This window comes from Saimiri boliviensis, chromosome 11 (assembly GCF_048565385.1).
Source record: "Saimiri boliviensis isolate mSaiBol1 chromosome 11, mSaiBol1.pri, whole genome shotgun sequence".
NCBI lineage: Eukaryota > Metazoa > Chordata > Mammalia > Primates > Cebidae > Saimiri > Saimiri boliviensis.
In genome coordinates this window covers 91,537,072-91,560,714 of record NC_133459.1, presented here as the reverse complement: position 1 = coordinate 91,560,714, position 23,643 = coordinate 91,537,072, and the positions used below count along the sequence as shown (strand labels likewise).

Below are 23,643 nucleotides of genomic sequence, written 5' to 3'. Positions count from 1 at the left end.
GGGGGGCCGGATAAATGGCCTCAGGGGGCCGCATGTGGCCCGCGGGCCGTAGTTTGGGGATGCCTGGTTAAATACCTGTGGTCTCTAGATCCATGGATGAGCTTCAGGAGGTACATGAACCTGGTGAAAATGCAAGCATAAAAGTTGTCTGTGTGGCCAGGAGTGGTTGCTCACACCTATAATGCCAGCACTTTGGGAGGCCGAGGTAAGCGGATCACAAGGTTAAGAGATTGAGACCATCCTGGTCGACATGGTGAAACCTCGTCTCTACTAAAAATACAAAACTTAGCTGGGTATGGGTGGCATGTGCCTGTAATCCCAGCTACTCAGGAGGCTGAGGCAGGAGAGTTGCTTGAACCCAGGAGGCAGAAGTTGCAGTGAGCCAAGATCACACCATTGCACTCCAGCCTGGGTAACAAGAGCGAAACTCCATCTCAAAAAAAAAAAAAAAGTTGTCTGTGTATATATTTGGGGCAGAAAATACATGGTTTTCTAAAGAAATGTATCAAAAGGTTCTATGATCCAAAAGGGTAAAAACCTGCTATACTAGATCATGCTATCTTTGTAATGGGTTGAAAAGAAGGTAATAATAATATCATGATCATAATTATTGTCTTTACTTTTCCTTTGCTTCAGGAGAATTGAAGAACTGAATCAGAGCCTGGCTGCCCAGGAGAAGCTTGTAGAACAGCTGTCTCAGGAGAAACGACAACTGCTACATCTGTTGGAGGAGCCAGCTAGCATGGAAGTGCAGGTGAGGTTTGGTCACTACATCCAGAGGCACTTGCTTCATGCTTTCATATGCCATACTTTTTTTTTGAGACAGAGTTTCGCTCTTGTTACCCAGGCTGGAGTGCAATGGCGCGATCTCGGCTCACCGCAACCTCTGCCTCCCGGGTTCAGGCAATTCTCCTGCCTCAGCCTCCTGAGTAGCTGGGATTACAGGCACGCGCCACCATGCCCAGCTAATTTTTTGTATTTTTAGTAGAGACGGGGTTTCACCATGTTGACCAGGATGGTCTCGATCTCTTGACCTCGTGATCCACCCACCTTGGCCTCCCAAAGTGCTAGGATTATAGGCATGAGCCACTGCGCCCGGCCTCATATGCCATACTTTTTAATATCTAATTGTATTTGTTATCTGTGGCCGTGTAACAGATAACTACAAACTTCGCAGTTTAAAACACTATATTTTTGTTACCTCACAGTTTCTATGAGTCTACAGTCCAGATATGGCTTAGCTGGGATCTCTGTTTGGAGTCTCGGAAGTATGAAATCCTGGTGTAGACTGGGCTTTTTTCCCTCATCTGCAGGCATACCTAGAGTTCCCTCAGGCTGTTGGAAGGATTTATGGATTTATTGCTGTGTGGCTATAAAAGTTACGCCTGTTTCCTTCTTCATCCCAGCAGCAGAAAGAGTCTGTTACTTTTCTCACTTCTAGACTCTCTTTTACGAGGCTCATTAGGTCGGGCCTACAAGCATAATATCCATTTTGGTTAACTTAAAAGCAACTGATTAGAAACCTTATTTACATCTATATGACCTTTTTACTTTTGCCATATAACATAGCATAACTATGCAGTGACATTCCATCACCTTTGCCATGGTGGTTAGAAGTTACAGGTTCTGCCCATCCTCAAGAAGTGAAGACTACACAAAGATGTGATGGCTAGTGGGTGGGAATTACAGGGACCACCTAAGAATTTGCCAGCCACATCAAGTAATTTATAATTATATAGAACATAATTTTTTTTTCTTAGACAAAGTCTCACTCTAACCCAGGCTGGAGTGCAGTGGTGTGATCTCGGCTCACTGCAACCTCTGCCTCCCAGGTTCATGTGATTCTGCTGTTTCAGCCTCCTGAGTAGCTGGATTACAGGCATGTGCCACTACACCTGGCTAATTTTTTATTTTTAGTAGAGGTGGGGTTTCACTATGTTGGCCAGGCTGGTCTCAAACTCCTGACCTCAGGTGATCCACACACCTCGGTCTCCCTAAGTGCTGGGATTATAGGCATGAGCCACCGCGCCTGGCCATAATGTGGTTTTAGTATTGAAAAAGAGAACTCACTGTGGTAAAAAATAATCGCATTGATTTTCTGGGAAGTTACCTCCAAGGGAACTCCTCTCCACCATTCAACTTTTAGTTTACTAAAAGGATATTTTCTAAAAGAACTTTAGAATATACCTGCACCCCAACAATGTAAGCAATTACCCGGTATCCTTATCTTCTTGCACTGGTCTTAGAATACTGATACGACAAAATGTGGGTGGTTTACTTTATTGTTTCACGTATGGAAAGGTTGGGGTCAAGATAAAAGAGCAATGATAAGAATTAGTTTAAAACATTGCTTCCTAACCTTTTTCATTTCATGGCACATATAGCAAACGATAATATTTGTAAGGTATAGAGGTAAATGGATGAAGCTTCTCACTTGGAGGTGGCCAGTTTAGGTGCTTAGGCCACTATGAAGGCAAAAAAATAATCACTATCTTGGCCACAATTACAAACTTCTTAGACTGCAGCTCCATATTGCTTGGAAAGCTCTGGTTAACAAACTCAAGAAATGATTTGTGTGCATATAATTTTACAAGTATAAATACAAATTGAAGCTCATAGGCTTTTTGCCAGATACATGTTGAAATATATGGAAATTTTCTTAAGGGAATCTTGAAAATATTTCCTAACACATTTTAATTAGGAAAAGCTCAACCAAGAATAAGAATTGAATTTCTATCCTGATTATTTATTAGGTCTATGACTATGGATATGTCACTTCTCAGCTTCCGTATACATAAAATGGGAAGATAAGCTCAAATAATCTCTGTAGTTTCCCATAATGCTAACTTTCTATTTTTCTCTTATTTCAAAATTTTATTTCACTTTATTTTAGTTCAGAATTTACAGGAGTATAATTTCTTTCTAATGTTCACCTTCTGAAATGAAATCACTTTTTTTTTTTGCTGATTTTGTATTTACAAGCACATAAGTACTAAAATATTTTGTACGTATAGTTATTTTCATCATCTTTGGTAAGCACTGAAATTAATATGTGTAGTTCAGTATTTGCAATGTTAATTAAGGAATTGATTTGGTATCAGTTTTCAAAACAGCGCTAAAGAACCAAAACATTATAATTTCAAAGAGACTAAATTATTTATATTCTCTTCTAAAAGGATGCTTAGAATAAGTACAGCATCCAAGGGATAATATTGCATGTCCACCGGGCAGAAGAAATGCATCAAATCACATAAACTGTACTAAATTGATATGCTATTTTGACATTGCCTAATAAAAATTAGGTTGTTGTTATTGTTATCACCCAATACTTCATACATTTAGAAACCTGATACATTGTGTCATTCATTCTATAAGACAGTGTTTTCCAACTTTTTCACAGAAAATTCATTTTCATAGGAAATGAATATACATGTATAGTGTTCTGAAATGAGTGACCATGGCTGCTCATGGTTTGGGGCAATTGCCCGTGGCCACCTCAGGACCCGTGCACCACCCTGAGAGCTGAGGCCATCAGCATCTTTGCACAGTGGTGGAGCACTCTGAGGTACACTGTGCTGGAATATCTAAGCTGGAAAGCTCTGCCACAGGAGGCCTCTGAGAGTTGGTCCTCTCAAGTGTGGAGAATAGAAAGCCTCCCATAGCATATTTCCTTGTTTCTCCCTTTAGGTCTATGTCTTACAGAAAAAAAAAAAGGGGGGGGGGGCCCAAGGACTGGTAGCATCTTTCCTCAACTTACAAAGTAATTTAATTCATGGAAAAATTTAACATAAATTAACATCATTTCCAATATATGTAGCAGAATTACGTTGTAGGTTCAGATGACTGTAAACAGTTTTATCATCACTCAGTGGAACATTCAAATTTTAAGTCATTTGGAATTTGGGACAATACTCTGTCCTGTAACACCCCTTGTCTCACTCATCATTATGACAGCAACAAAAACAAGAAACACACTCACATATTGAAACAGTTGCTCAGTGAGAACCACTGGTATAGGGGATCCTAGCCTTTCCAAGGTTTAGGGTACATTGAAAGACTAGTATGTAAACAACTAAAATACAGTGTGATAAATGAGGAGACAGAAATACTCACATGGTGCTAAAGGACCCCATGGCTGAAAGGGATTATCTTCAAGGAGGAACTCACCTGGAGGTCACCCCTCTGCTGGGCCTTAAAGACTGAATATACCAGGCAGAAAATAGGAAAAGGTCATTCTTAGACAGGGGGAGCAATGTATACAGTGATGTGGAACACAGTTAAGAAATTGGGAATAATTGATGTTACCAAAAGTAAGTATTGGAGAATGATAAAATATATAGCTGGGAAGTCCCATAAACGTTGAGCTAAGGACTGCATGTTCTAGGCACCAGAAAAAAAAGCAAGGGAAATAAAAGCATATGATTTGCATTTGGAAAGGCAATCCTAGTTTTTGTGGAGACTGAGGACTGCTTGAAGAGCAGATAATGGATGTCACCTCTTGAGAGAGCAAATTGTAATCTGACGCAGCTATTAACTGCTTTGTCAAGTCCATTCTTTGAACTGGTTAGGGGGAAAGAATATTATAAAACCAATTACAAAGCACTTTGTCTTTCCCCTCTGCATAGGTAATGTATGGTGAACCTGGCTGAGATACCTGGAGCCTATGTTGTCAGTGTTATCCTTGTCTGCTAACAGTATACTTCCACTGTAATAGTTAAAGTTCCTCTGTATTCTACTTAAACCTTTGTCTGCCATGCTAACTGTCACCACAGAAGAAAGATCCTTACAATGTGGAAGGCAAAAGTTCAATTTCTAAGCTCTGGGCCTGTTTTTCAGAGGCTAAAGACTCCCCTCATCTCCAGCAAAGCCATCCCTGGAATCCCTTAGCAATTCAGCTGGAGGATGGAGGAGCTTGAGTTCTACAGATCTATTCACTTCCTTTAATTCCACCTACCCTTCACAACTGACAATACCACAAACAGTTGGGCCTTAGAAGAAAGAAGAGCTCATAGATCTTGCACGTCTAGGTCTGAATTGTCCAAGTGAAGAACATTCATTTATCCCACCTCCCATATATAAGTATTTCTCACGTGATCCCAGTATGAAAGTCTGCAGTATAATGAGTATAATATACTCACGATAATATCTGAGTACAGGAATTTCACTTCAGAGTCTTCAGGCCTTCAAATAAGAAAGATACTTTTGATAAAGATTACTTTATTTAATTGATCTTACTGTCTTTCTAGCTGTTTTCCTTTTCCATTCTATGAAAACATTCTACAACATTCATTTTAGTGGGAGTGAACTTGCACAATATTTATGAACTTCTATAATTCTTAGAAAACAAAAAAGTACCACCAACTAGACATGCCACTGATTGACATCATTCTGTATTTCCTTCCAATCCTTCTTGATATCCATTCAAATCAATAGTATGTTGTGATCAGAGTGTTGAGGAACGTTTTTATGTGAGTCTGTGACATCTTGTCCACGTCTTTTTCACCAGGGAGTCAGAAAATCTCATAAAGTTTACAAAGCATTTTTCTCTTCTTCAGTAAAGGTGTCTACAAAGTTGCAGGGAAAAGCTTCCAATTGTTTCAGTTATTGATACTATTTCCTTCTACAAAATGGTGGAAGCTTCATCTCAGTGTAGCTTCTAAATGAAAGCAGACCTGGAGGGTGTGAAGGCAGAAAAAATGATGCCCTTGCAAAGGGAGGTCTGGAGGAATTCTTGTTTTGTTTCTTGCCTTTTTTCTCTATCTGCATTTCTCCTTCAGTATAAGATAAGCAAAATTTATTAACATGTAATCTCACTGTGGTTGGCTTATAAAATGAAACAGGATAACACAATTAGGGAGAGGCCCACATTAAGTAAGCGAGGCCTTCCCACTCACACAAATTAGCACAGTCAAGCTGTTGCACTTATGCCTTGTTTGAAACTTAATGTAAATAGCACTGCATGCAGTGAGGCATATTTCCTAGAATAGCAAACATTCCTGCGTTACCATGGAGAAATCGGACTTGGAGGTTAAGGCAGCAATGTGCTCTAAATGCTCAAGGCAGAGACTGAAAACCTTGCAGGCATTAGTAGCTTACACAGCTCCAGACAACTTCATATAAGGAGATTTGTTTTTAGAGTAGCTTTTCAGTATCCCCTTCTTTCGCTGATGAATGTTGAAGGTGGAGACTCATTTACAAATCCCTGTTCAACATTACTATCTCCCAGACAACCTTCATTAATAATATGTCTCTGAAACAGGCCTTATCAGCTAAAACAATCATTGCTCCAATCCTTTTGAGCAGAAAAGGAAGTGGAAAAATAGGTAGCTGCTTTACAACTTAATCAAAAATATTTATTGAGCACTTATAACGCACAAGGTACTGTTAGGTGAAGGAAGAAGAATGTGAAGATGAATAAGTTTTTTCTCTGTCTTCTAGAGATTACAAAAGGAGAAAGTCACTGATGGAAAAAAAAATACAAGGCAGTACAGAAAGGAAAAATCATCATGGACTGGGGTCAGAAGCAAAGATTTTGGTCTCTGAGAGTAGGACGTTACTAAGCAGAGATGAAAAGGAAAAGCATTACTTTATTCATTCACTCAATGATTATTTATTGAGATCTAGAAAGATACTGTTCCAAATATACCAGAAGCAGTCTTAATCCCCTCAGGCTGCTATAACAAACCATAGACTGAGTGTCTTATAAACCACAGAAATTCATTTCTCACAGTTCTCGAGGCTGGGAAGTCCAACATCAAGGCACTGGCATTTTTAATGTCTGGCAAGGGCCCACTTTCTGGTTTATGGATATCCTGCTGTGTCTTCACATGGTGGAAGGGGCTAGCTAGCTCTCTGAGGTCTCTTTTTATAAGGATACTAATTTCTCCCAAAGCCCCTACCTCCTAATACCATTATGTTGGGGTTACGACTTCAACATAAGAATTTGGAGAGAAACACAAACATTCAAACCATAGCAGATACAAAGATGAGAAAGTTGTGGTTCCTTTTCTTAAGTAGCTTACCAGTTAATGGGGGTGAGGCAGTATGGAGAAATGGCACACAAATTACTATAGGTGGAAAACATATTTTGGAAGATGGAAGAAGAGAAGGATGTCTTTTGGTGGTACTCAGAAAGGCAGCTTGAAGGCAATACTTGAACGGTGGATAGGATTTTGACAGGTGGAGGCGGTAGTGATAGAAAATAATATTCCCTGTGTATAAAATATGCAGGTGGGAAAGTTCAGGGTAGAAAAGCAGTAGCGGTAATAGAATATATATAGAAGGACAGGAAAATAGAGTGGAGCCAGGTTCTGAGAACGTTAAGAGGCAGGCAAAGAAGTTTATGATTAATGAGTAAGTCACTGGGTCTCCGGGTTTCTTTGAGGGAGAGATATCTGAGCTCTGTTTTAGAAAGATTAATCTGAAAGGAGGATAAAGTAGAAGGCAAAGAATTTGAGGGGACTCATTATTTTGGAACTCTATTACTTAAGATATGAAGTCATTAGAGGGTAAGGAAGGATGAAAGTGTTGTGCCAAAACAGAAAAGAAAAACAAAATTTGAGTGCCCACCATGGCTAGGCAATGGTGCGCTTAGGTGCTAAAAAATTTTCTTCAAATGGAGGAGACAGATAAATAACCAAATAACCAAACAAATGCATAACTTCAAATTGTGATAAGGACATTGAAAAAAGCAAAGAGCAGGGATTGGTAGACTTTTTCTGTATAGGGCCAGATAGTAAATAACTTAAGCTTTGCAGGCAGTAAAATTTTAGCCACTGTTGCATAAAAACAGCCATACACAACACACAGCAATGAACATTGCTGTTACAACAAAACTCCATTTGCAAAACCAGGTGGTGTTGATTTGGTCCACAGTCCATAGTTTGCTGACTGTATTAGGAAGAAAGGGAGGCACTTTAGACAAGGCGGAGAAAATGATCAGGAGATCAGTCTTTCCTATGGTAATTTTTTTTTTTATTATTATACTTTAAGTTCTGGAATACATTTGCAGAACATGAGGTTGGTGGTTTGCTGCCCCATCAAGTAGTCATCTACATTAGGTATTTCTCCTAATGTTATCCCTCCTCTTGCCTCCCAGCGCCCGACAGGCCCCAGTGATGTTCTCCTCCCTGTGTCCATATGTTCTCACTGGTCAACTCCCACTTATGAGTGAGAGTTGTATCCAAAACAGATATATAGACCAATGGAACAGAACAGAGGCCTCAGAAATAACACCACACATCTACAACCATCTGATCTTTCACACACATGACAAGAACAAGCAATGGGGAAAGGATTCCCTATTTAATAAATGGTGTTGAGAAAATTGGCTAGCCATATGCAGAAAACTGAAACTGGACCCATTCCTTACACCTTACACAAAAATTAACTCAAGATGGATCGAAGATTTAAATGTAAGACTTAAAACCATAAAAACCCTAGAAGAAAACCTAGGCAATACCATTCAGGACCTAGGCATGGGCAAAGACTTCATGACTAAAACGCCAAAAGCAATTGCAACAAAAGCCAAAGTTGACGATTGAGATCTAATTAAAGAGCTTCTGCACAGTAAAGAAACTATTGTCGGAGTGAACAGGCAACCCATGGAATGGGAGAAAATTTTTGCAATCTATCCAAAGGGCTAATATCCAGAATCTACAAGAAATTTAAACAAATTTACAAGAAAAAAAACCTCATCAAAAAGTGGGTGAAGTATATGACCAAACACGTTTCCAAAGAAGACATTTATGTGGTCAACAAACATACGAAAAAAAGCTTATCATCACTGATTATTGGAAAAATCTGAATCAAAACCACAATGAGACACCATCTCATGCCAGTTAGAATGGTGATCATTAAAAAGTCAGGAAACAACAGGTGCTGGAGAGGATGTGGAGAAATAGGAACGCTTTTACACTGTTGATGGGACTGCAAATGAGTTCGACCATTGTGGAAGACAGTGTGGCCATTCCTCAAAGATCTAGAACTAGAAATACCATTTGACCCAGCAATCCTATTACTGGGTATATACCCAAAGGATGATAAATCATTCTACTGTAAAGACACATGCACACATATGTTTATTGCAGCACTATTCACAATAGCAAAGACTTGGAACCAACCCAAATGCCCATCAATGTTAGACTCGATAAAGAAAATGTGGGATATATATACCATGGAATAGTATGCAGTCATAAAAAAGAATGAGTTCATGTCCTTTGCAGGGACATGGACGAAGATAGAAACCATCATTCTCAGCAAACTAACACAAAAACAGAAATCCTATGGTAATTTTGAGATGTCTATGATATATCCACATGCAGGTATCAATTAGGTAACCAGCTATTTGAGAGTTGCCCTCAGAGGAGAATTCTATGATAAAAATATAAATTGGAAGCTACTGGTATAAAGATGGGAAAGGATGAGATGACACCAGAAGAGAATAAAGAGAGGTAAAATGGGTCTAGAACTGAGCACCAATGAACAGCTACTAAAGGTGTGTAGTGATATGGACTCTATGGACTCTTAGTTAATAAATCTGAGGTAGGCATTAATTTAAAGTCCCTGTCTTACAAGAAAAGAAAATCAAACACCACATGTTCTCACTCATAGGTGGGTGTTGAACAATGAGAACATATGGAAACAGGGAGGGGAGCATCACACACTGGGGTCTGTCGGGGAGAAATAGGGGAGGGACAGCGGGGGGTGGGGAGTTGGGGAGAGATAGCATGGGCAGAAATGCCAGATAAAGGTGATGGGGAGGAAGGCAGCAAATCACACTTCCATGTGTGCACCTATGCAACAATCTTGCATGTTCTTCACACGTACCCCAAAACCTAAAATGCAATTAAAAAAAAAGGCCCTGTCTTAATTACTATGGTGAGAAATTCAATTTCATAGGTTTGATATTTCCTCCTCTCCCTGCTTTCTCGGTTATTTAAAGATCCCTCGGTTTACCAGGTGCCAAAGCACCAAGGAGACTACTCTGATCATTGATCTACCGCCAAAACACCCCTACCTCAGTAAGCATCGTTTTGCCAACCCTAGAAGCTTGTTATATTGGAAACTTTTATGGAGCCAGAATCCTGACGAAAAGTCCAACCTCTCCAAGTCACCCCATTACTTCCACCTCTGAGGTCCTGCTGCTTATCCAGGGCACTGATATGGAATGGAGGTGGGTACTTGGTACTCTTTGACCTCCAATCTCTTTCCATCTGGGTGAAATGTCACTTTCTGCTCTTCACTGACTTTAAAAACTTTTCTCTCTTCTATTCCCCAATGTGACATCAGGCTCAATCTTCTCAATGGGCTTAGAATTTCATAAAAGTCTGGAAATGCACTTGGCTTCAAACAGCCTCTGCTCTTTGCTCTGCAAAAATTCTGGAGTCAAGGGAATGCTAAGGTCTTGACCATCAGATTAGAAAAGAGGGAGACAGATATACAGGTAACAAGACAAACTTACGTCCAAACATTTACCCTCTCACCATTTGGCTAGGGAAGAAGTATGAGATGAAGCTGGAAGGGAAGTAGATTAGGATCTTTTTGTAGAGATGATTAAATGTCAGACTAAAGGTTTTGACTTCAACCCTCAGGTAGTGGACAATGATGGATCTTTACTGTGAATGTTCTGCAAATAACATGCAGGATAATTAGTGGTAAGCTCCTAAGGCTTTGTGATACAGTTCAGGTATCAGGTTTCAAGAACCTGAAATGGGAAGTGCAGTGAAAATGTGAAGCAAGATACACTTGTTAGAGATGCTCAGTAAAAGGATAGAAAGGAAGTTAGTATTTGGCTTGATAGGGAAGGATTCTGGGAAGTAAAGGTACACTCTGATGTTTTCAAATTCATCTAGTTTACAAGTCTACCCAGTTACACCCAGTCACATTAGGAACTGTTATGCCTCACCTTATCTATCCTGCTAATTTCTCTCTAGATTTTGACAGTGTCAGCCAACCCTATCATTCTTGAACTCCCCCACCTGTGCTTTGACTGTGCAACTGCTCCACTTAGTATTCCACTTAGTTGCCTCAGTCACCTCAGCATGTCCCAAATAAATATCTTCATTATTTTTTTTTGCAAATAGATGTCCCAACGCCTACGTTTCTGTTAATTTATGCCATCTTCTACCAGTCTTCCAGACTCCAAACTATTATTTCCATCTGAAACCCTTTATTTTCTTTGTCTGCATATATACCAACAAGTCCTGCTGTTCATTTCTTCAAGGCAATTCTCATATTTACCACTTTCTTTCCATTTCTAAACCAGATCTTTATTAATTCACACTTGAATAACTGTACTGTCTCTTTAGCAGGCCTTCCTGTAACCATCCCAAAGTTCTCCTTGAAAGTGCAATCCATCCTGTTGCCTGGGTAATCTTCCTAAAAAAAAGGTTTCAATCATGCCATTCTCTGCTTAAGTCCATAACATTATATCCAAATTCTTTTGCCTTTGTCAAAACATTAACCAAATTCTAGTTGCCAAGGCACTCCATAGCATAGTGTGTGGGTTATGGATGGTTCTTGATACATGTTCTTCGAATGAACAACTATAGAGGATTTGATGCATGGATGGATAAACCTGGTCATTCAAAAATCCTCAACATCTCCCTTTATCTACAGGCCAGCACTGTGTTGAACCCAACTTCCATGACTTTTAAGGATGCTATTTTATTTTGCTGTAGTCCTTTCCTTGGCCTCCTTCATCCTAACATCCATCTCAAGTGCCACTCTTGTTCCTTCAACTATACCAGCCCATACTGACCTCATCTTTTTCTGTACCTACACTAAATTTAAGTCAGTACCATTTCGTTTACCAATCAATTACTTTAACTGTCGTGTGCACCTTTTCTCCCTTTTAACTTAACTGAAAGCTCACTGAAGAGAGAAAAAAGATATGTTTGCATTCTTGTTCATTGATTGATTTAATAAATACTTTTAAAATTCACTTAAACTATGGGTATTTAATAACTTGAAAGACTCTGATGTTTTCTATTAGATGGATTTTGCTGAGAAGCATACTACTATAATCTGCAGATGAACTGGAAATCTCCTGGTTTTTAAACAAACATTTCAAAATGTTACATTGTCAATTAATGCAAAGCGTGATTGTTTCTGACTTCTTAAAGATTTCCAAAGAGCTCAGGGAAACCATGCATCTGCCTGTGTTACCACAAAGCCTAACTGGCTTTACTTGGACATTCTTGCATTTTAGTTTCTCCACCAGAATCACATTTTTCGTTTGGTACATAGTTTTTAGTAATTAGAATAACTATTTCTAACGTCATAACTAGGCAGTGAAACCTAATACAACTGGTTTGGGACATGGGGATTTCCCACCTCTCCAATGCTTTTGGAAACTCCCTCTCAGCCCAGAAGTAGGTCTTAGAAACACTACAACCTTGTTGCTGTACAAGGAGTACAAAAGAGACTATGGTGACTGCGAAATCTAGAGGTCAAAACAGACATAGTGCAAAAGACCCAATACCACAATAATATTTAGAAGTCTTGCTCCAAATGCGGATAGTTCTCTAAATTCAACGTCGATTTTTTAAAGTAGTTCTTTATTAATCTGCTTTTCTGTCTACCTGCAGAACGTCTGATCTTTTGACTGCTACAGCTTAGGATGGTTCTTGTTCAGTGGTTTTCTAAGTGTGGTTCCCAGATAGCAGCAGCAACATGACCTGGGAACTTCTCAGGAATGCAAGTTCCTGGGCCCCATCCCAGACCTGATTATTGTGTCAGAAACTCAAGGGGGTAGGTCCCAGCAATTTGTGTTAATAAGCCCTCCAGGTGATTCTGACGCATGCTGAAGTTTGAAAACTACTGTTTAAATTCAACATAATTCATTGTAGTTTAGGAAATTAAAACCCAGATATAAATGACTTAGGCCATAAAGCAAATAAGTGCTTGTAAATTTATTTACCAATCAATTTTCAGGGTGAACTGTTGATATGTAAAATTAATACTTTGTTTAATCATAATATGAAACTTATTTTCAAATTTTTCTTTATGATGTGCCTTCTCTAAGTTTTAAAAGTAATCATTTTATACTAAGTCATTGCAAAAGCCCCAAGTTTCACCTTAATGCATGCCTTGCTTCAATCATAAGTGTTTGGTGTACACACGCATGTAAAATATTTTCCTAGGGTCGGGCATAGTGGAACCCTGGCAGCAGACATTGCAGCGAGCCAAGACTTGTGCCACTGCACTCCTGCACTCCAGCCTGGGTGACAGAGTGAGACTTCATCCCCAAAAAAGAAAAAAAAAAAAAAAAAAAAAAAAAAAAAAAAAGCTCATATGGATAGGCTTAAGTTTTTCATTTGCAATTGGGCCGTTTATAGAATTTCTTCTGGGCTATATTTTATAATATTTTCCTAATTTTAAAAACTGTTCTTAAAGTGGGGGTGACTTTCTACCAAAGAAATCCCTTAGATTAAAATTTTGGGGGCAATACATATTTTTAATTTATTTACTCCTTATAACCTTTTGAATTGAAATATACTAATATGTATACAATCTACAGATTTAAGTACCCTGTTCAATGAGCTTCAACAACTGTACATACTCACGTCATCTTTATCCAAAACAAAATACAGAACATCTTCATCACCTCAGAAAATTTCTTTGTGCACCTTTGCAATCGCTTCTCACCCTGTCTCTCCCTGTTCAACCAGTTCCAGACTTCTCCCATTATAGATCTGTTTTTCCTATAGTCTATTATTAGACTTAAGACGAGATCAGGTGTGTCCAAGTTAGTACAGCCGTAGACCTGTTGTTAGACTTCAAATAAATGGAATCACACAGATATTCTCATTTACATATGGCTTGTTTCACTTAAGATGGTTTCAAGATTCATCCATATCCCCTGTATCTGAGTTCATTCTTTTTGCTGCTGGCTAGTATTATATTGTATTGTATGAATACACCAAACTATGTTTTATGTACTTTTTCCTAGTAACAAATATTTTTTTCTTATCACAAAAGCAGTACTTACTGTAAGTTATGTAAAGTATGTAACACATAATGTAAAAAATTAGAGAAAATAAGGAAAAAAGAAAACATCCATAATTCTACTTTCTAGACATAACCATTACTAATAACTTCTGTACCCCTTTGAACTTTGGTTTATATAAATTATCTACTTATATATTTATCATATGTAGTATAAAAATTCTTATTTTAAGTTTAAGTTTTACTACTTAGACCCTGATATTAATGCGTTAAATTGGCAGTCCTTAGCTTTAACCATATTTTCTAAATTAAATAAAATCTAAAATTAATACCTGAATAAACATTCATTGTCCAAAATTCAAATGATACACAGTCTATAGAATAAAAAGTAAATGTCCTTGTACAGCCCCACCATAGGTAACCAATTCAATTGCAAACTTCTGACCACAGCATAATAAGGACCAAGAAGTGCAGAATTTATTATCACACAATTTTTCTCAGTTTTATTTTTAAATTTTTATTTTCAAGTTTTATTACCTCTATACCAGTGATCTTTTTGCTGGGAATACATTATTTTATAATTCCAAATGCTCAAATAGGAACTAATTTTAGTACAGTACCTTATATCCACTTTGAGATAGTTTCGAACTATTTTCTCTGGAAGTGAACAGAGTGCCATCTTCAAATTTCCTGATTGCTGAGTGGTTTATGCCCATCTGTTTTTGAAAGCCTAGATATGTATAGCTTCTCAGTATATTGATCTTTACTTACAGCAAATATATTCTTCAATGGCAAATTGCCTTTTCACCATTTGTATTGACCTGTATGTCTACACCAAGCTATCTATATACTGTCATTAAAATTTGGAGACTATCAATCAGATGCAAAATCCTTTTGAGGAACAGAGAATAATCCGAAGTATAATTCAGGGTTTGCTCTTGAAGAGCACTTTGTGTCATTCACATTTGCCTAACAGGAAAATGTGGCTTGCATTGACAGTAAAAAATGAACTCTTGATTATACTTAAGACTGGGTACAGCAGAGTAGTGTCTTGTCAGGCAGTCTGTCTTTTCATCAGTCAGGGTAAGTCCAGAAGCTCTTTGCTTTTCTATAGATCACCAAGCACGTTGCTTCTTTTCTTCTGACTTTCAAGTTCACGTACCTAGAAGCAGGCAAAAATGCAGCTGTAGTTTTACTTGAAATGCTTTTATATTCTCGGTTTTCGGGTCAGAATATACATATTAGATGAAATTACATATGCAAAATTCTATAGCCTATGATATTAGGCCATTCTTGCATTGCTATTGAGACCAGGTAATGTATAAGAAAAAGGTTTAATTGGCTCACAGTTCTTCAGGCTTTATAGGAAGCATGGTGCTGGCATCTGCTTGGCTTCTGGGGAGGCTTCAGGAAGGTTACAATTATGGTGGAAGCTGAAGGGGGAGCAAACAGGTCATATGACCAGAGCAGGAGCAAGGTGGGGTCATAGAGGCGCCACGAACTTTTAAATGACCAGATAACAGAAAAACTCACTATTGCAAGGGTAGCACAAACCCATGAGGGATCCACCCCCCTGACCCAAACACCTCCCACCAGGCCCCACCTTCAACATTGGGGATTACAATATGAAATTTGGTGGGGCCATATATTCAAATTATATCGCCTACTGAGCCCAAAGCTCTGACTGTCCTTCTCTCTTACAATGGAGCTACTAGACTTTGCCCTGATGATTAAGAGAACAATCCAATCTTATGCAGGCAGAGCCCCATAATGTTTTAAAATTACTTAAAATATTCCAATTCATATTAAAACAACATTAGCTATTATTTAATAAGCTAAACACAATTAAAGCGTTTCCTCAAAATCATCTCATTTAGTCTTTAGGAAGATGTTTGGGGGCTTATTATGAACTCTCATAGATGGCAGTTGGATATCTTCAAGCTTAGGAGTATGGGCTCTGTCCTGGGGATGAGGTTCAGAAAAACTTAGATGTTGCTGGCCTTAGCTTACAAGGTCAAAATTTAGCATGATTACAACTGGGAAATGTCCTGCTCTAGGGGACTGCAAGTGATTGTTGAGGTTGTTCCTCTTGTCATGTCTGAATGCCTCTCAGGCCAGGAAGAGAATTTTTTATTTTTTATTTATTTACTATTTTTTTGAGACTGAGTTTTACTCTTGTTACCCAGGCTGGAGTGCAATGGCGCGATCTCGGCTCACCACAACCTCCGTCTCCTGGGTTCAGGCAATTCTCCTGCCTCAGCCTCCTGAGTAGCTGGGATTACAGGCACGCGCCACCATGCCCAGCTAATTTTTTGTATTTTCAGTAGAGACGGGGTTTCACTATGTTGACCAGGATGGTCTCGATCCCTTGACCTCGTGATCCACCCGCCTCGGCCTCCCAAAGTGCTGGGATTACAGGCGTGAGCCACCGCGCCCGGCGAGAATTCTTTATGAAAGGAACGGTCGGAGGTAACTGCACGGCACCGTCAGAGCTCCAGCTTCCCTCCTCTTTGTGTGGAATCCAGTTTTAGACCCAAGGGCGGAGGAACTGCCGCTGTACAGTGCCGAGTAAGACGGGGTTCCCACGAAGTCAGTGCAATTCCCAGCTCTTTCTGGCGCCCGCCGCACTCCCAGACACCGAGCCCTTGCCGAAGGGAGTTCCGTGTTTTGCGTGTTTGCGCTCGTGTTTATCTACCCTTCCCTGACCTAAAATAATGGCTGCCCTCTACCTGAGCGAGAGACTTCAGTGGAGGTCACCTGCTCGCCGGTGGCCGCATCCTTGAAAAAGCCCATTTATCTTCTATGATCTTCAAAATCGTGGTTAACCAGATTCACGTTGTATTTGCTGGCTCTTTCTCAGGTGACTGCTCGGTGCTCTTTTTTGTCTAAAGCAGGGCAAGTCGCCCAAGGGTGCTGACCTTCTCCCCACCCACATCGCGGGAGAAATGCTCTTTTTTCGAGGCGAGGGTTGCACGGCCCCGCCGCGCCCGTCCCTCGGGACACCAAGCTTTCCCCCGCCCGCCTCGCAGCCTCGGGGCCTTGGAACCCAGGCGGGGCGGGGGCGGGACGGGCGCGGCTGCGGGAGGAGGCGGCGGCGGCGCGCAGCGGTACCTAGCGGCACTGCCTGGCTGCGCCCGCCGGAGGACGTGGCACTCGGTGTACGGGGTACAGGGGGAGGGGATGCGGCTTTCTCCTCCCCGCGAGGAGGAGCCTCGGGACATCCTGCCGAGGCGGGAGGATCCTGGAGGGGACCGGCGCGCCTTTCAGGTGAGGGCTTAGCGGATGAAGGCGGCTGGCTGCAGGGTGCGCCTGCTGTGCGCTCCGCTCCGCGTCTGCCGTGAGCCGGGTGTGTGACAGGGTCGGGCGAGGGGCGCGCCGGCCACTCACCGCATGCGCAGAGCCGGGAGCCCGCCGACCGGACTACAGCTCCCAGAAGGGACGTGTGGAGGCCGCCGACGCGGGGCGGCTGGCGCCATCTTGAAATCTGATCCTCCGTCCTCTAGGCTTTGCGTCTGCGCGGGCGGCCGCTGGTGCTCCGGGACCCCAGTCTGCTAACTGGGGAGGACGCCGAGGACGCGGCGGCTGGCGGGAGAGACAGCTGGGGGGGATATGGCAGAGTCGGAGCGCGGCCCGCGCCGCTGTCACTCAGCATCCCCCTAGGCGTTTCCACGCCCGCCCCCTGCCCTAGGGGCGGGGCTGACGGCTCTGGTACCCGGAGCCGGCGCGCGGGGCGGGGGTGCGCCCCTGCAGAGTGGGGACCCCGCTGGCCTGTGCCATGCTGACCCGAGACCACCGAGGCGGGAGACAGAGCGCAGCGAAGAGCCGTTGAGTGGTCACCCGGTAGCCGCCGCCGCCGCCGCCGGGGGAAGCTTGGCACCCGGCAGGAGGGAAGATGAAGGAGAGTTGCAGGATCTGTGCCCGGGAGCTGTGTGGAAACCAGCGGCGCTGGATCTTCCACACGGCGTCCAAGCTCAACCTCCAGGTGCTGCTTTCGCACGTCCTGGGCAAGGACGTCCCCCGCGATGGCAAAGCCGAGTTCGCTTGCAGCAAGTGTGCTTTCATGCTTGATCGAATCTATCGATTCGACACCGTTATTGCCCGGATCGAAGCGCTTTCTATTGAGCGCTTGCAGAAGCTGCTGCTGGAGAAGGATCGCCTCAAGTTCTGCATTGCCAGTATGTATCGGAAGAATAACGATGACTCTGGCGCGGAGACCAAGGCCGGGAATGGGACCGTTGACATGTCCGTCTTACCCGATGCGAGATACTCTGCACTGCTCCAGGAGGACTTCGCCTATTCAGGGTTTGAGTGCTGGGTAGAGAACGAGGATCAGATTCAGGAGCCACACAGCTGCCACGCTTCAGAAGGCCCTGGAAACCGACCCAGGAGATGCCGTGGTTGTGCGGCTTTGCGGGTTGCTGATTCTGACTATGAGGCCATTTGTAAGGTGCCTCGAAAGGTGGCCAGAAGTATCTCCTGTGGCCCTTCTAGCAGGTGGTCCACCAGCATTTGCACTGAAGAACCAGCGCTGTCTGAGGTTGGGCCACCTGACTTAGCAAGCACAAAGGTACCCCCAGATGGAGAAAGCATGGAGGAAGAGACGCCGGGTTCCTCCGTGGAATCCTTGGATGCAAGCGTCCAGGCTAGCCCTCCACAACAGAAAGATGAGGAGACTGAGAGGAGTGCGAAGGAACTTGGGAAGTGTGACTGTTGTTCAGATGATCAGGCTCCGCAGCATGGGTGTAATCACAAGTTGGAGTTAGCTCTTAGCGTGATTAAAGGTCTTGATTATAAGCCCATCCAGAGCCCCCGAGGGAGCAGGCTTCCGATTCCAGTGAAATCCAGCCCACCTGGAGCCAAGCCTGGCCATAGCATGACAGATGGAGTTAGTTCCGGTTTCCTTAACAGGTCTTTGAAACCCCTTTACAAGACACCTGTGACTTATCCCTTGGAGCTTTCAGACCTGCAGGAGCTGTGGGATGATCTCTGTGAAGATTATTTGCCGCTCCGGGTCCAGGTATACAAAATGGCTACACGCTGCCTTTCTGATTATAGCTAGCTGGCCTTTGGCTTCACATGATTTCGGTCTAGGTGGAGGCTAGTAGTATTCTAGACTTGAGAAAATCATGGGCCCATTTTTGCTGCACCTTTTGCGATGTCTCTTACAGAAACGTGATTTGCACTCAGATAATTTTCTTTTCACAATTCTTTTTGTAAAATCTGTTGGCCTTCCCATTATCAAATTGTATACCTTTTAAAACAAAAAGGTAAAGATTCCCAGTTCACTTTTATCCTATAAAAAGAAGACATTTAATCTCATTTCAGGCACTAGAACTTTTCCTCGTAATTCCCTTTTCCTTCTTTTTTTTTCCCCCCCCTAGCTCTTTAAATTTGTTCGTGTTTTTAGATTTTAGATGTTTCCTCCCAATGGCTTTCTGTTAGGCAGTTAGTTCTCTAGTTCCTCCCAGAGCACCAAGGCTTTCATCCGTAAAATGCCTGTAAATGACTACAGCATAAGGTAAGATTGGGGAAAACCTATTAATTTACTATTAAAGTATTATAACATCTGGACAATATTATAATTAATAGATCATTTGAGGATTAGTGATGACTCATAAAAGAGACAGGAATTCAAGTATTCAAGTATGGTATTGTCACTGAAAATGTTAAGGCAGAAACTGTTCACAGCCAGAACTTAGTAATACTGAGTTTTACTGGAAGATACTTGATATTAAGAAAGGATTAATCAGGCGGGGCGCAATGTCTCACGCCTATAATCTCAGCACTTTGGGAGGCCGAGGCGGGTGGATCACGAGGTCAAGAGATCGAGACCATCCTGATCAACATGGTGAAACCCCGTCTCTACTAAAAATACAAAAATTAGCTGGGCATGGTGGCACGCGCCTGTAGTCCCAGCTACTCAGGAGGCTGAGGCAGGAGAATTGCTTGAACCCAGGAGGCGGAGGTTGCGGTGAGCGGAGATTGCTACATTGCACTCCAGCCTGGGTAACGAGCAAAACTCCATCTCAAAAAAGAAAAAAAGGATTAATCAATTATTGGATCAGAGGAGAGTTTCATCCATTATAGTCTCAAATTCTTAATAACTAGAGGATGACAGTTGCTTAATTTGAGCTATTCATGTCTGCCCAGTTGATTCTGTACCAACCTTTCAAATTCAACTATGGTAGCTTGTTTCTCTAGCAACAGTAAATACCAGGTTCAGTTAACTTTGTGAGACATTCTGGCATGTTCCACTTGATACAACTTCTTTAATGATAGAGTCACAAAGGTAGATGATCTAGAAGGCATTTTAGGCTACTGGTCAACATCTTTCCAGAAATTTAGAGCCTAACAAGTGTCATTGTTAATGGTCACATGACATTTTTGAAAAGTAGTTCTATGATATGTATACTTTCTGTCACAATAAGACCCTAAGCAGAAAACAGGAGAAAAGTTTTTAAATTTACACAAAATTATGAGAAACAGCATAGATGAAAGTGTCATGAAAGGTAAAAAGTCAGTGTGTTTTCATTTGTATAAAATATTAAGTATTGTTTGCTTAACACTGTGTACTTCTAGTCTTTTGCTGCTTTTTCTTTCAGTGGAGCCTCACAGCTAAATTTGGGCTTTACAGTATGTCTGTGACTAGACATAGGTGTTACAAATTAAACATGTTTTCATATTAGCCTCTAAAATTAGTTGGGCCAGGGTGGATGGGAAATAAACTCATTTCCGCAACCCCCCACCAAATATAGCCAATATTGTAGAACATTACATAAAGATTGAGAAAATAATAGCCAAAACAAGATTTTTTTCTCCATATTTAAATACTATATGTTGGCGACTGGATTTTGAAATTGAGAAGGATTTTAAAGATCATATTCAGGCAGTCTCTCCATTTGAAGATATGGAAAGTTAATTGTTTAACCAATTTAGCCCATGCAGAGACAAAGATTTCTGACCATTCTCAGGCAAGGCATTTAATTCTATACATTAAACCTCATTCTGTGAAGTATATAAATTTAAGTAAGTGTTTATTTTAAACCAGGAACCCACTTTCTTTAACCTAAAGATGCCTAGAGGCTTCTTTAGAAATTACCTGAAAAAAATGCCATCTGAATGAACACAAACTATGGTAACTGTATCTTTGGGTCAAGTCCCTTTACTTCAGTAAATTTGGACATTAGAGCTTTAAAATAGTAACATATGACCTTTCTTACATTATTTACTGTCTCTAGAAAAACAAAAATTGGGAAGAGGAAGAAAATGTCAGTTTCAAGAAATGTGACATTTAATTATTATGCCATTTTCTCTAATAATTTAGGATGTCAGGGAAAATAGATGAATTGGGCCCAACGTGTTTGGAAATAAAATGGGCAGCAAATCTATTGTTGAGACCTGATTACTTTTAAACCTCCTTAAGAGCCTTATGACAAAACCAGTGCTAGGGATAATGGCAGACTGGTTTTTGTCTATTTCTCTGAACAAATGTGGAAAGAATAGAAATAATGTAAATCTTTTTTTGCTAGTTCTCTTTTTAGTTTGTAGAAACACAAAACCATGAAAGCAAAAATGTTTCCTTTAGTTCAATTGTGCCACAAATATGAAGAAAATCTTTTAAAGAGTAAGATTGTTCTGTAAGGTCATTTTGATTCCTTTGTCTAATCCTCCACTTACCACATTGTATGCATATTGTATGCACTATTAAATATTGACATCCAGAATCCTCCTGATTGCTTTTCCTCTTTTTTCTTTCCTTCTTTCCCTCTCTTTTTCTCTTTCTTCCTTTCTTATTTATTAAAAATAGCAACAGGATAGTTTTGTTTACTGATATTCTGATATTATACAAAGTAATTTATTTGCCTTCCTAGGAATTTATGTATGTTCAGATATCTAAAGAAAGGTTTGAAGCCTTCTCCTAGCTAGTAATTCCCTTCTTTATTGTCTGGCCCTGAACTAGGACAGCTGTCATGGGAGGGGTGTGGTCCCTTAGTAAACAGCAATGAGCTCTGGCCCATGTGCAATTTCCCTTTCTATCTAAACTCAAAGAACAAGAGATCTTTGCTTTAAACCTTGCAATGCCAAGGTCTGCTCCTTGTGACTATGGTAAATTTATCCCATTCATATATTAGCTGTACAAAGTGGATCAGGCCCTTTGGAAGATGTTGGCATTAGATGCTGGTAAAAAATTAGGCCTTTAATTTTATGCTAGTCAGTGGTTCTTGTCTGTCTCCTATTATTAACAATAGGGATGAAAATTATAACAGTTTGAGATCTATAGCTCACTACTGGGAGGACTAAAAAGTGCCAAGAAAAATGCTGTTAACACAAAAGGTCTAAAAACCTTAGTCTAAAAGTCTCATGTTATGTAACACTAGGCCTGGAAGCAGTTCTCTTTTCTGATACTGGGAAGCCTTTGTCCTAATTCTGAGTCAAAAGTGACTTAATTTAAAATTATATTATCATTTCCATATGATTTTAGTACCTGAGTGTCTTGAGAGTAACCCTGATTCTATCAAATCAGGTATTATTTCTTGGGCCACACTATCATCGTAGGAGTGATTTGTTTTATGTACCTGATACTTCACAAGAATTCATTATGTTGTTGACTCAGTGGAACTTGCTGAGTGCTCTTTCAGCAGACTGTTATCTGCAAGAACATTTTTCTGAGATGTAAAACAGTAAATTATTACAAATAAAGGAGAAACAAATACCTTCCAACTTTTAGGTCAGTACATGATTTCTTATGATTATTCATGCCAAGATTGGTTCATATGAGATTCAGATTCTTTATATACTTTCCTGTGGCACTCTTTGTCTTTAAAGTTGCTGTTTGAATATATATTATATGTAGTCTTATTTCTAAGAGAGCCACTGAAGACCTGTTTTTGATTGTTCTTATTCATTCATTAAACAAAAACTTTTGATCTCTGCAGTATTCCTGGCATTATGGTAGGCAGTGGGTTTATAGAAATGAGAGATACATTCCCAACCTGAGTGGGAATCTACTTCAGTTTAATTGGATTTTTTTCCTGATTTCCCATGTAACCTTGGACTAATTACTTCTCTAAGTTTCTATTTCCATGTATGTAAAATAGAATTGGATTAGATGGTTCCTTCACTGCTCTAAGATTCTTCGGTTTAAAGTAAATAAATATGACCACCTTCCCTGCCATTTTAAGCTTGAAGCTATTTTCTTTAATTCTGCCTGTTAAAGTTTAAATTTCAAAATATCTTACTGTAGATGTTGTTGTTGTTTTACACTGCGCAAGTAAGCCACATTTTATGGAGAGAGTTTTATCATTAAGTAAATGATAAATTTATTTATTAGTTGGAATTGTTGTAAATACCTATTAATGTGGTTACCTTGCCCGTGGTGTGACATAGTTCATGTTGCCTTGGGTGAAGGCTTTCTGTTATACCCACAAGAACAAATATCTCAAATAATTTTTTCAGAAGTCATTATCCTTGCTGCTTTTTTTTTTCCTTCTACCACTATCCAGTCCACCAGCAAGTCCTGTTAGCTATCCTTTCAAAACATATGCATATCCATCCATTTATTTTCCCCTCCCTTACCACCAGAATCCAGACCACTAGTGTCTTTCACCTGCAGCCTCCTAGCTGGTCTCTCTGCTTCTGTTGGTGTTCCCCAATAATTCACTTACCACTGTGTGATGTTTTGAAAACTTACGT

The 23,643-nt window shown here is 40.7% G+C and overlaps 1 protein-coding gene across 16 annotated transcripts in view; it reads left to right on the top strand.

Moving 5' to 3' along the window:
- Nucleotides 1-23,643, top strand: part of PDE4DIP (myomegalin) — a 222,259-nt gene that overhangs the window by 123,098 nt on the left and 75,518 nt on the right. For 7 of the 16 annotated variants that reach the window (XM_039460976.2, XM_039460975.2, XM_039460973.2 and 4 more), the window contains one exon: nucleotides 637-754. In XM_039460976.2, the coding sequence (XP_039316910.1) occupies nucleotides 637-754 (118 nt within the window). Of the gene's footprint in view, nucleotides 1-636; nucleotides 755-17,241; nucleotides 18,968-23,643 lie in introns of those variants that run through there. The other 9 variants (XM_010332786.3, XM_010332789.3, XM_010332788.3 and 6 more) reach the window with 4 other exon arrangements.